At 38.2% G+C, this 14712-nt stretch overlaps 1 protein-coding gene across 3 annotated transcripts in view; it reads left to right on the forward strand.

The window, feature by feature from the left end:
- The window catches only part of LOC109927843 (protein regulator of cytokinesis 1-like), a 28804-nt gene extending 26489 nt beyond the window's left edge, over positions 1-2315 (forward strand). For all 3 annotated transcript variants that reach the window (XM_048621493.1, XM_048621494.1, XM_020527870.2), the window contains one exon: positions 1433-2315. In XM_048621493.1, the coding sequence (XP_048477450.1) occupies positions 1433-1501 (69 nt within the window). In that variant the 3' untranslated portion in view covers positions 1502-2315. The remainder of the gene's footprint in view (positions 1-1432) is intronic.
- Positions 2316-14712: the final 12397 nt, after the last annotated feature.

Raw genomic sequence — 14712 nt, forward strand, 5'->3', positions numbered from 1 at the left:
TTACTGGCTCCATCCCTGCCTCTTTGACCTGTTGTCTCCTCTCCACCTATCTTCTCCTCTATCCATCTTCTATCTGCCTCCCCCTCTCTCCCTATTTATTTCAGAACCCCCTTCCCCTCCCCCGTTTCTGAAGAAGGGTCTAGGCCCAAAACGTCAGCTTTCCTGCTCCTCTGCTGCTTGGCCTGCTGTGTTCATCCACCCTACACCTTGTTACGTCAGATGTCAGTGATAGCATGTAGGTGAGAAATAGGAATGGGTCAGGAATAGGTCCTTGGATGAAATCAAGGTGTTAGGAAATTGTATGTGATGCTTTGAGTACAATTCAAGAAGGATAGAACTTGGTGAATGCAATTCTTTCTTTCTTTCCCTCCCCTCCCTCCCATCCAAGCCGGATGCCAGGTGTAGGGGATGGTATGGTCAACTAGGTCAAGAGTAGCAGGCAGTTTTGTTTTTTAAAAAAAAAAGTAGGGTAATTATCTTAATTACCATCATATAGGGTATCATTTATAACTGAGCTGTGTTCGGGGATTCACACAGATCTGGGAAAGACTAGTGCAGACTTAAGTGATGACATAATTGGGAGAGAATAAATGAACAATGGCAGTGAACATGTGAATCTGGGTGGGAATAGTTTGTTACTGCTCAATTTATGAATGCAATTGAAGGAGTAGGAGGTGGCTTTCATGGTCAAGATGAGAAGTGTGCATAATGTTTAGTGTGATTTGGGCAAGTGGAAAGGAAAGACAGCTGAACAGATGGTGTCAATTTTAGTAACAGATAGCCATGATATTTCATTGTGAGATTGGAGACGATGGGAGAGAGCATTGAAGAAAAGAATTGTGGGGATTATCACAACTCTCATTTGCGAAAAAGTTAGCTGTTCTTTGCTATACTGAATTTGGTCAAGGAGGTACCATCCTCTAACAAAACTGCAAAACTTGGCTATGGAGTCTGTATACTGAAGCCAAAGCCTAATGCTTAGTGTAACCTATTACAGAACTTTCCTATTTGGAAAAAATTGGCAAGTGCCATTGTGCAGTACAAAAATCAACATAGTTCTTCAACCTAATGTCTTGTGATTATAGCCATGAGTGTAGAAATTCATTTGGTTTCTAAAATATGTAAACTGACTTTACCTTTACAACCATGGTTATAATGTCTGGAGAAATTGCAAGTTAAAATTGAGCATGTCTTCAAATAGATTTTTATTTTATGAATTATTGGAATTTGAAATACATTAAAGATTAGGTCATTCCTTCCACTTGCCACATTTGTTAATTTTATCAATCTTGTTAGATATGCAGGTGTTTTTTAAAAACATAAATTAACAGGATTAAAATGCAATTATTACTGTAATCCGATAACAAGAAAAATATTTATTTGTTTAGCATTGTATCATCCTAAAAGCTTTCCTCCCTTTTTTTTGTCTCAGCGTGACCTTTCCAGAAAGTCAAGTGATGTCAGTGGGCAGCTTAATTCTACAACTCTTGAAAATCTGTAAGATATCTTCTCTACTTTAGCTGCCAGCTCAGATTTTGTTTTTTTTCTGCATGGTTCATTGACAATTAGTCATTAATTGCTTGTGCTAGATGTCAATTTTATTCCTGTTCAAAATACATCTGAGATAGATGGCCTGTGTTTCATGTTCATTTTTGAATAGAATCATGTTCTAAATGCTTTTTTTGACATCAAGTGTCAACTATTTTGTCACTTCTATATCTTTTGTATGTCGAACCATATTTGCTGTCATTTTTTTGCATGTACCTCTCTTTGTCTCGACACTGTCCTTGAATTTCAATTGAATTGTAATTTAACCTTGTTTTTATCAGCTGTTTGCAAGAATTTCCCACTGAACTTGTAACTTGTGTGTTACTAAAGGGCCAAAAGTAGTGTTGCTATTGATGTTAAAAGAAAATAAAGAATTAGATTAACTTTTTTGGGTTTTTCAGTTTGCTAGTGGCAACACTTCATTTTCTTCACAACAGGCTCACCTATAAGCAATAAATTTGAACTACCTAGATAATTGACTGTTTCAAGTCTCCCTGAAGCCTGGCTTGATGTCAGCCAAAGCAATGGTGATCATTAGATGTTGTGCAGCTTTTAAAAGGCCAGTAAATATGCATAAAATTTTTAATGTTTGCTTAAAGTATTGACCTTGTCATTTTTTTAAGCTGAATCTTTCAGCAATACCTATTGTCTAGTGTGCAACTTGATATTTTCCTGACAATTGACTGTTTAGTAAAGATGTCACAACTGAAAACTACTTCATGAATTGTAAAACTAGATTTATACAAATAAAATATTTTGAATACAAAGCACTTTGTAATTTAAAGTCTTGGAAAATGCTTTATTGCAGGATTAATGGTGAGGTTCTACTTTGTGTACCATGCAATTTTTATTCTTCACTCATGTAAAAATAAAAAATATTGCTTGAAGGTGCTCAGCCCAAGGTTGGGCGCATGAAAGGTATGAAATCCTAGGTTTGTGGTAATAGTCCATAAGTAAGAAGCTATTACTCATTGTTCCTTTAAATGACAAGTGGGACTCCAAAAGCCTGATTTTTAGTTTCTGGATTCTGTCTTCTGATAATTCACCAAGTGAATATCACAGAGCAACATTGAATTTTCCAGATGTTTACATGACTAATGCTTAACAAAACAGACACGTCTATGGTATCTATAGTTCTCTATGTAGAAGCTTTTACTTATCCTTAACACCAAACCATTTCAATTACTGAATCTTAAAAACTCACTTGGAATGTCTGCACCTCTGGGCTGAAATTTAGTAGAGAGAATGTTTTGCTTTGTTTTCCCCAAATTCTTTTAGTAGGTTAAAGTGGTGATCAAGAAGATTCCCCTGAACACTATAGACTCTTTTACCCTCCACCCTGTTGCCCTTCATGGTATTAAAGCCCACACTTAATTTTTGTACTTCTGTAATTTCTTTAAACATGCTCCTCAATCTTTTCATGACACAGCAGAGGCAATATAATTTGCTCCAAAGGAGCAGCAAGGTCAGCAAAATTCCTCTTGGATCAAGGGTATTTAACACTCCTGCCAGTTTGCACAACTTTGCCAATTTGACCTGTTGAGAAATCATTCAACATAAGACTGTGGTAGATTACAGGATATTAACATATGCCAGGACAGACTCCAGATTTGTTTAGCTACATACTAAATTCCAGGAATTGGACAAGATCTTTCTAATGGCTTTTTTTCTGTACTCCAATGAGGAAAGTTTGTACAAATTGCCTCTACATTTTTTCCAAGGACAACACTGAATATGGGTGTGTCTGCCATAAGCAGTCCACTAGTATTCCAACAGCAAAAAGTAAAGTATTTAGGGGAAACAAAAATCCTAGAGACTAGTTAATTTGAGCTGAATCCAAATCCAGTTGAATTTTTAGTAAGTATAACATGTAGGTGAAGTAGATTTACACGGATTTCAGTAAGACCTTTGTACCCAGTGGTTGGGGACAGGGGGTTGTTGGCTTTTGGGAGAGAATTTGTTAGATCCCTGGGGTGGAGGTGAGTGTTGGCATCATGGGAGAATGGAGGGTAGTCTGGTCAGAATCTCTGTAGTCTAGTGAAGGTATAGCTTTGAATGGGGAGGGGGTGGGTGTTCATTTTAACAGTTACTAAGGAGTTAAATGAGGTTTTTAAATGGCAGCTTTTTCCTGGATAACTTAAATATCAGTTGGTGCGTTCCACTGTAGTTTAAGTGGATGTTTCCAGCACAAGGGAACTACCCATTAGATCCAGTCTCTTTGGCGTCTGCTCCATCTCAGCTTCCACGGGTTCTTGATGTATAACTCCAGTCTGCACTGTGGAAACTGTTATCTCACCACTGGTAAATCTGGCTGTTAATTCCAGTGGAAATAGCATTTTCTTATTTGTTACAGACTTGTCAGCCACCTACTTAGCTGTTTAAACTCTTCAGTCAATAAGGCAAATGCAATATGACTATTGGGGAATTGAATGGATTACTTCCAGCTTGAATATTGGTAAATTGCCCTTGTTCTTGGCATCATAAGACCTGCAGATAGAAGCATTTAAATTGCTGGTTACTCACCATAAATATGAAGTTATGGGCAAAACATACCATTGCATAGTAGAGGGGTTATAGAAAATGTTAACAATGTTCAGCCACTGTTGGGCTTGAGCTACTCACCTTGATGAATATTGTTTCTTGTTCTGTTTGTAGGGCAAAAGAATGAAGTAACTCTTAAATACATTCTAAATACCTAACAGGAACTCTGTGAAAGCTTTGGCAAATATTAGTAGAAAGCATTGTTTAAAAAGTTAATTTGGAATTGCCCAAAACTAAGAAATGGAATATTAAGGAACAAATAATTGTAAGGAATTGTTTGTATGGACCATCATGCTTACTGCTGTCATGATATGTGGAACAACTACCTAAGCTGATAAATTGTTTCATATTAATCCATTTAAACTGTACCAACAAACAATAAAAAGTAGAAGTTGATGGTTGTCAAATCACAAGGGTTGTAACTGTCAATCTTAGCAACTTCAGATAGCAACCAGGAAGAGGAGAACTGAGGCCATTAACGCTTGAGACCTGAAATATAATTTGATAACGTATAAATGCCAAAGACCTGCCTATAACACTTGCAAAGGTACAGTTTGCTGTTTAACAAATTGGTCCTGCACAGCCTGGGTAGCATAATAGGGGCCAATATACAGCAAATCTTTGTTACCTCGTTTCTTGGTTATGAAGTAAAAATAATGAACATTGTGTCAGCATTTTGGATCTGGTTACCATGGTGTAATGGTGAGCGCGCTGGCTTCTGAACTGTGATCTGAGTTCAAATCTAGGTGTCGCCTTCTTCCTGGTGAAGTGAGTGGCGAGCCTTGGAAAGTCTCATTTTTTTTTTGGGGGTGGCATGGTGGCACAGTGGTTAGCACTGCTGCCTCACAGCACCAGGGACCCAGGTTCAATTCCAGCCTCAGGCGACTGTCTGTGCAAACTCCACACATTCTCCCCATGTCTGCGTGGGTTTCCTCCAGGTGCTCCGGTTTCCTCACACAGTCCAAAGATGTGCAGGTTAGGTGGATTGGCCATGCTAAATTGCCTGTAGTGTTCAGGGAGGTGTAGATTAGGTGGGTTATAGGGGGATGGGTCTGGGTGGGATGCTCCGAGGTTCAGTGTGGACTTGTTGGGCCAAAGGGCCTGTTTCCACACTATAGGGATTCTATGATCTCTCTCATGCATAATCTGTGAAAGTGTGCCCAGTAAATTGGCTTATGTTCCTCGACAACCACATACCTGGAGAAAATGGCCAAAGCTGAAGAATTTTTTAAATAAATTTGGCTGTAACTTGGATCTCCTTAACTGATTGATTGTTCAGTCTAAATCAAATTACTGCATGGTCATGGTCTTAGTACCTCACATGCTATGTCATTCAATTTCTTCTGTCTTCCACCTGATCACAATTTTTCCCCATTTGCCACTTTTGTCTTCATGTAAAACTAATATCTTCATTTTTTCCAGCTCTATTGATAGGTCATTGACTGGAAATATTAATTTTCCACAGAAGTTCTCTGATTTGAATATTTCCAGAATTTTGTCTTAAGAATCTACTTGAGTAAATTTCTCTGATTTCTTGAACATTCTAGGTTTACTGTAAAATTTACATTTAACTCAATCTAATTGTTGATAGTGATGATTACATTCAGTACCAATTGCTTTTGCTGGTGATTTATCTGCCTTGATGCTATAATTGTAAAATCTCAGTAAAGCATTTCTATATTTTTAAGCTGCACTGAGGATCATAACATCTATTTAGATAATAAACAAAAGAGCAGAAACATGACTCTTTTTAAAGCTATTCAACTTAACTGAAACAAAAATAGAAATTGTTAAATAAACTCAGCAGATCTGGCAGAATCTGTGGAGAGAATGCAGAGTTAATGTTTTGAGTCTAGTGAATCCTTCAAAACGGACTATTTCTGATTTAATGTCTCCCTAATGTGATTATTTATTTTCCTTACTAAAAGGATTTATTTCACAGTAATAGCAGTGCTACTTCCCGGTGCTGCTGAACAGGAGCTTTCCCTGCAAATTTCAGCCAAAACAAAAGATTCTTACTTCTTGCAACTAGGATAGATGATTCCCACCTTTTTAATGAATTCTGCTGCTTTCAGCAAATTATTTGAAGCTGCATAAAGCTGTAGGTAGCAAGATGCAAAAGTTATCTGCTTTAATTAGTTTTACTACATGACTCCTGAGATGAGGTGGCATAGTGGCTCAGTGGTTAGCACTGCTGCCTCACAGCGCCAGAGACCTGGGTTCAATTCCACTCTCAGGTGACTGTCTGTGTGGAGTTTGCACATTCTCCCTATGTCTGCATGGGTTTCCTATGGGTACTCCAGTTTCCTCCCACAGTCCAAAGATGTGCAGGGTAGGTGGACTGACCATGCTAAATTACCCATAGTGTTCAAGGATGTGTAGATTAGGTCAGTTACAGGGAATGGGTCTGGGTGGGATGCTCTGAGGTTCAGTGTGGACTTGTTGGGCCAAAGGGCCTGTTCCCACACTGTAAGGATTCTATGAAACTCTATGCTCCCACTTCAAGTTTTCTTCTAGATGATTCCTACTCCCCACCGCTGAAATAAATGCTTGTCACCTTAAACGTTTTAGGGACAAATTGCACACATTTTCTGCAGCTTTACTAAAGTCTGTGAACTTTCTTCTTCTGCTCTTTAGACATCTAAACTGTGCCTTTGTCACTTTAACCCTGGTTCTGTGACCTTGGTTTACATTGTTTTAATGGCACTAGATTTCCCTTGCTGCAGTTGTGTCTCATGATTCCTGCCCCTCACTCAATCTAAGCCATAAGAATGTTGTTTATATTCCTTTTTGCAGCCTAAATACTCTTCTTTAAAAGATTCCCCTTGACCACCTGAGATTTTAACCTTACTGTCGGAGCCTCTGATGTTGGTTTGTTCTCTGGTTGAACTGCAATTTGGGATTGCACCAACTCTGTAAGGCAGCCTGTTTCTATTTTGGAGGAACTAATTCCCCTTCTCCTGGGAGTTCAATTCTCTTATGGCAACTCAACAGTCCCCTCACCTACTTCAATTTTTTTTTATAATCAAGGGAGAGTTGAACATGGGATGGGGAGATTTTCAAACTCTAGTTTTAAAAACCTCCCTCTCATCCCTGCCTCCTTGACCTGACACAACTTGTCCATCTTCTCTCCCACCTATCCGCCCCACCCATCCCACTGACCAATCCCCAGGACTCCCTATCTGCTGCACTCTCCTATCACCATCCTATCTACCTTCACCAGTCCCACCCCTTCTCTCCCTGTTTATTTCCCAGCTCCCCCTCCCCATCCCTAATGAAGGATCCTGACCCGAAACTTTCCTACTCCTCTGATGCTGCCTGGCCTGCTGTGTTCCTCCAGCTCCACACTCTGTTGTCTTCAAGTAGCAATGTTGCTTCTTTCAAACAACACAGGTTACAGGCAGCAAAGGACAAACCTCAAGCTTGAAGATTAGGTTGTCTGAACAAAATCATATAATATATATATGCTTAATGCTGTGGAAAGCCATGCAGATCTGCCATCAGGTTCCACTGCTATGTTACAATGCACAACAGATAATTCTATGCATGCAAGAAATGGCAATCTTCAAAGATCTAATAAAGCCGAACTGATGGCAACACTTGGAAGCAATGCTTATAGGGATGTGACTCAGAATGTACCAACACTCCTGGGCATTAACTTTAAGAATTCCAGTGGATCCACATATTCTGAATGGGCAGAAACTCTAAATCCTGAGAAGCTGAAATCAGATTAACATGGACTTTACTCCCAGCCAGAATCTACAAATAACCAGATTGGATGATCTTCCTCTCCCGCGTGCAGATTTAGAGGTGCCTCCTCTGCATAGAAGGTCAGCGTTTTCCAGCTGCAGAGAGGACATGGTTCTCTGTGGAGGTGTCAAAAATCAGGATCATTTAAGGTGATCTCAAACGTAGCAATGTCGGAGAGGAAAATTCCAGTGTACAGAATTTTCCACCATCCTCTCTAAGGATGGCAGTTTTGAATTGGGAAAAGGACTGTTTTAATTTTAAGGATTGTGAAAGGATTTGTTGTGAAAGAATTAGATTACCAATCATTTTCATAGCATTTGGTTTTGGTTTCGGAGCCAATAACACAACACACAGCATCTTGACTTGGAACTATAAGCCATTTTTTCCCACACTAACATTGAATCAAAATGCACAAACTCACTTCCTCACTATATGGCAGCAGTTCAGGAAGATGATTCAGGATAATTAGAGATGGGCAACAAATGCTAATCTAGTTAATGATGCTCACTTTCAATGAAAGATACCTGCATTGGATATCTGTCTTACTAGGTAAGACTTCTCCATATTTAATATTTTCCTTGGATACATTACTGAATTCCTTCCCCAGATCCCGTACACACCTCACCCCTTCCCCTCCACTGCTGGTCCCAGCCTGGCAACACCAACCCTCTCCCCAGCCTGATACCCCCTCTTCCAAACTTAAACCAAGACACACCAGTGCCCTTCTCACCTGGCATCCTACCTCTGGCAACCTACTTGCTAGCCTACCCAGCTGGCATCCTATATATCTGCCTCATCTCTAGTAAGACTATCTACATACTGGTACAAAAAGCTCTCCTAGATGCCCTTTATAAATTCCACCCCATCTCATCCTTTCACACAAAGGGAATCCCAGATAATCTTAGCAAAAGGCAAAATCCCCCTACAACTTTAAAACCTCGTTTCTCTCGCACCATTCTGTTATTTGCCTATGTATTTGCTCCTCTATCTCCCTTTGACTGTTGGAAAGCCTGCAGTATCATCCCAGCAAGGTAATCACCCCTTTTTTTTTATTTCTAATGATGGTTTCCTTTATCAATAATGCAATGCCTCACCTTACATTTGCTAGCCCATTGCACCCAAAATTTCTATACCCTAGAATTTTGAGCTTCCAGTCCTGTTTTTCCTTCAATCATGTCTTAGTGATTGCAACAATATCATATTCCTATAAGTTTTTGGAACACTGTTCCTGATAAGTGATGGAAGCAGAGTCCTTGGGTATTTTTAAGGCAAAGACAGATAAAACAAAGAACTGCCCTAGATCCAAAACAAAAATAGAAATTAATGGAGAAACTCAACAAATGTGACTGCATCCGTGAAGAAAAAGCAGAATTAACATTGAGTCCAGTGACTGAAAGGTTACTGGACTTGAGACATTATCTTCACAGACTACTGCCAGACCTGCCGAGTTTCTCCAACAATTTCTGTAGAGCTCTTGTCCAGTAATGGGGTAAAAGATTAATGGGGGTAGGCAGGAATGTAATTTTATTGAATGGTCGTGTAGGCTTGAGTAGTGGAATGGTCCACCCTACCTTAATTCATATGCTCCTTTGTACAATGATGGTAGCTAACACTGTTAGTTTACACAATTTGGTACCTGGTATAAATTAAGACACATTCTCATTTCCCTTGAAAGATCAGAGGAAGCACACCACAGAAGCCACATTCTCTCAAGATCCACTCTTTTGTTACCAGATATTCCAATATTGATTTGTCTATGAAGAGACCATGACAAATGTTTTACGTTTGGGATAATACCTTGACATCAGAGCCATTTTTGTATCCTAACTCCTGCTTTCGCTGGGGTGGGTGTTGGAGGAGGTCAGCAGCTAATTGGCTAGAAGGTGGATTTGGTTCCAACTAGTAATGCAGTGCGAGACAGTGGAAATGTGTGGGCATGATAACATTCATTATTGTGGGGGTTGTCTTGTGTATCTAAGGAATGCAGAAGTTAGCAGTATGAAGGGCAGAGATCTGGGACCCATGGCAAGGCTGCTCACAGTTTACCAATGCAGCCCTTGAGGTGATATGAGAGGCATACTTGAGGGGGGAGGGCTTCTGCTATTGGATGGTCGCAGAACACAGCTACCTCACCATACTAAGCAGATTTGGCAGGAGGTAGCAGAATGTTAGAAGCCACAGTGTCATCTTGAGGACCTTTATTCCACAGGAGATTTAATGACCATCTTTGTTCTGTCAAGGTGCGTACAGGGCAACATCCAGATGTTTGGCCTCCAAGTCTACAGACACATTACCTAAACAACCTGGGGCACATAGTGCCTCGGGTAAGTTGTCAGTGAGGCTTAGAGCCTGATACTTTCAGCTTCATATTTCAAAGTGGCTGCTGACATTGATTAGAGAGGGTAGTAGTGTCTTACATTTATTTTGTTCTTGTAGGAAGGGCACATAATTCCATGACAGAGCTCACACAGCAAGAGTGCTCTAGGTCAACATCAAGTTTATGGATAAAATGGAATGCACCAAAGCTTTACAATTTTTGCAAACATCTTGTTATGTAACATAAGTTACTTTAAGTGGTTTAGTTGTATACAGAAAAAAATTGAATAATTTTAAAAGCTTCATATATATGCAGATATTTCAGATTTGCAGTGTTTCCCATTTATTTTGCAAGTTAACAATAGTATTAAGCTATAAAGGTGAAAGGAACAAATTAACAGGGAAAAACAAAGCAGGGAGCTGAAGCATCTATAGAGCATAAAGACCAGTTTATATTAATTGGACTAGTTTTTTCTATAAAATTCGATGTCAAAACGCATTAAATGGCATTCAGCAAACTATCAAATTTATTATTTTCAAAATTCCTTTTTACAGTGGTTAATGTATTGCAATTACAATTCTTAAGGAAGAAAACTAAATGCATTATGTGTACTCAAATGCCATATATTAGCAGACAGCTCACCACAATATGGATAATATGCCAATTTGTTGTTTTTTTCACACCTCTTTAATGTTCTCTTCTCCTATCATTCCTGCTTTTGTAAATTCTTCTGCTTTGCTGCCATTTTTCTTGATTAGTCATTGTTGAACCACATTCTTAAGCAATTCTGTTTTGGCATATTTAAATTTTTTGCCATGTTTAAAACTGCCAATGTGACACTCTATTCAAAAAGGGAGACAGAAAACGGATAACTATAGGCTGATTGGCCAAACATCTATTGTCATTATCAATTATTAAAGAAGTAGTAGCAGCATATTTGCAAAATTACAATCTAATCAAGCAATGTCAGCATGACTTCATGAAAAGAAAATCATGTATGTCTATGAGTTTTTTGAGGAAGTCTCAGAATGGATGGAGAGAACCAGCAGATATGTAGTATTTGGAATTCTGGAAAGTGTTTGTCACAGTACTTCACCAAAGGTTAAGTCATAGGATACAGCCCGTGTTGTTGAAAGTAGCATATTGGCAGGGATAGAGAATTGGCTAATAGGCAGGGAACCAGGGATAAGGTGTTATTTTTCTGGTTGACAACTTGTAACTAGTGGAGCTTCAGAAATATCAGTGCTGGGAGCCTGTCTGCAATATAAATTAACGATTTGGAGGAAGGAAGCGAATGTAATGTAGCCAAAATTGCAGATGACACAAAAATATGTAAGAAACAAGTTGCAAGAGAATTACTATTTACACAGAGATGCAGATAGGTTAACAGATCAATAGATGATGACAACCAACAGATGATAGCTGAACTGGCTAATATTACTATTTGTTATGGTCTAAATTAATTTTTCTATGTCTGGACTTTTATCATTTTATTCTCCTCTCTATCATTTTATTTTCCTCTGCTCCTTGGTATTATGTATATCATTAACATTCCAATCAAACACAACTTATAGGACTTAAATGTGGTATCCCCTGGTGTAGTGCTGTAAAATGAAACTTTGTAACGGTACTTCCTCTATTAGATCAATCAGGCACAAACAAATGCAGCCTGAAAGACAGGAAACTGACAAACATCACTTCAACACTGGCTGCATCTTTACTATTACGCTGTGTTGTAAATTATTAGTGTTTGAACAAACTTCAACATCTTAAAAACCTGGGGCAAAATTTTTCTGTTCTCAAAGGGACAGGAATGGAGGTGTGGCAACAAACAAAATGGTGACTGAGTGACAAAGCTAGAAAGTTTCATGATTTACATTGAGGTGACTGGGATTCAGCAGCTGTCAACTTTTGCCCAAGCTGCATGGAGGCAGAAAGTGTTTTAAATAGTAAGTAGAATGGTTTTTATCTGCTTTCTGATTTATCAGAAAATGGTGGGTACTGTGGCATGATTTGTACATGTTCGGTATGTTAAATCATGACAGTGTTGAGAATGAAATTCTCCAAAGTTTTACTTGACATCATTGGACATGTTGCAATTACTAGCATTGTGCGATGAAGAGAGCAATGGACTGTTAACAATTAACGTGGTTGCTTACATGCACTGTGCTTTGCACAGTTGCTTATTCATCCTCTGATGGGGAAATATGAATAGCAGCAGTCTAACTTACAAAATGGGAGATTGTTAGTCACAATTAATTAATTATTCTGAATTCTTCTCCTCTTAATGACTTTTTTCTTTGTTGTCCCATCTCCATTTCCAATCCAGTTGAGGACAAGACGATTCCATTTCGGTCTCTGAGATGCTATTCAAACACTAATAATTCTGAATGTTAATGGCAAATTGTCAAGTAAAAGATCAACACTCTAAATAATAAGTATCTTTGATTGTTTTCAGTTTAAACAGCTGTTGAGATGAGCATTTCAGTGAACAAATTGGTATTATTTTGGAGATTTCTTGGTTTTTGGATACAAGCCAACCCAAATCAATGCAGATTATGAGTTTTTTGTACAGGGGATCATTTTGCAAATTTACCTGAATACATTTTGAGGCTTCCAGATGTAGCTTAGCTTTTCTCTCTAAACCTGTGTATTGAGAATGGAGGCAGGGTTTTTAATCTGCTCGCTCTGGCATGGGTCTGTTGATGAGGGTGACAGATCCAGATCCATTGCCAGTTCAATCAAGTCCTCGATCAAGAAAATTTTGTTTCCCGGCAGGCTGGAGATGGAAGCATGGGATCGGTACTGTTTCCAGATTCCTTCATCCATTGGGAAAATCCAACCTTGTTTCAGCTTCAACCAGTATAGTGAGTCAATTATTTTATATTATTCATTCCTAACTAATATCATAATTTAACCTAAATATCATCACTATTTAATACAACTAAAGCTGAATTATGCTTCTAGATTTAATTAAAAATTTTTCAAGTAAAAAATCTGATAAATATACTGGGCTATGTCCATAAACTGTCTAAACTTCTTCATAAACTGAGTAGAAAATGCATAATTTGTTGTGTTGCAAAAGTCATTTGATGAATTCTTCTTACATAGCCCTGAACCTGATCGTTTCTCTTGAATGAACCTTGTTTGGAAATATTTGATGTGCTATTCCTCTGTATTCAAAGCAGATCTTACCCATTACTTCCTTTAAACTGTCAGACATACCAAGGTCAATGCATGGGAGCAGCAGTGGTAGACATCACTACTCTCTCTGACCAATAGTGTTTGGTTGACAGTACATGCAAACTAGAACCAGGTGCTTTCACTTCGACAAGATGTGCTTGCCCTTGAGACTGATAGTAACCCTGTTTTCGTTTTAAATGAAATGATTTTTCAATACCCGATTGGATGATTTTTGACTTAAGTTTTTTCTCACCATCTTGAATATTTTTGGAACTAAAATTTTCAAAGAAAGTGTAAAATAAAACTTTTCAAATATTCCCTTCTAGGATTTATGTCCTTGAGATTAATTCTTAATTCCTCAAAACTCCACTTTCATTCTGGAGGGTTGACCACCACGTGTTCCACATCCTATGTCCCGAAAATATGGTTATAGATTTCCATATTGACATGACAGCATTTCTCAATTATATTTATTCCCAGCTCTGTATAAACTGGATGTAGAGGCATAAACATAGTACATTTCTACCATTTTCAACAAAAATATAACCATTATGTACAATTATTGTATTAAAAATACAAAAGGGATACAGACTCCACCAATTGTCTTTCTAAAAGACATACAGGTACAAGTAGTATCAAAAGTATGAGGAAATCACCAGTTAATCATACATTTTGCACTTAACATCACAGATCTGTTGAAATGAGATTAGCAGTTCTATGTTCTACAATTACAGTTAGGTTTATATTATTTGTGCAACTCTTCAATATAACTATGATTTATTTCATCTGCCTATATGCACACAATGTCCACTGACTGTTTATTGAAACTGGCAAATTATGCATAATACAATTACATTACTAATGCATAACTGACATGTGGGGTATTTGCAAACATGGAGGGCCTGACTATGATTATTTTATGACAGTTAAATAAAGCACTGATGTTTTAAATACAGTGAAAACACTGCAGTCTTCAACTGAAACTAAATTTACCTACTGATCAATATGATCAGCTGAGTTCAGTGGAAAATAAAAATTAAGAGTAGCTATTTCTCACATTTGAGTACTACTCAGGTTGGCAGCCTTCATTACTGGATGCCTGCAGAAAGACAACAAAAATGCTGTTGTCAGTTCAGTATTTTGAAGGTTTAAATAGCAGCAGAGGATGGTTTGCTTTGAAGTGTCAGCCTTCATTATAGACATGCAGCAATATTCCACGTAGCATGAAATAGCTTAACCTCCTTGTACATACTGCAGATAACAAAGGCTGGAACATGTACTTAAGTATTCAAAAAATAAATTGAGCCATATTTTTTAAAAAAAGAAGCCTTGGAGGCCCGATCATCAAGTATAATTTCTGACAAAGGGAAGAA

The sequence above is a fragment of the Rhincodon typus genome, unplaced genomic scaffold (assembly GCF_021869965.1).
Source record: "Rhincodon typus isolate 14 unplaced genomic scaffold, sRhiTyp1.1 hic_rhity00000713, whole genome shotgun sequence".
NCBI classification, from domain to species: Eukaryota; Metazoa; Chordata; class Chondrichthyes; order Orectolobiformes; family Rhincodontidae; genus Rhincodon; species Rhincodon typus.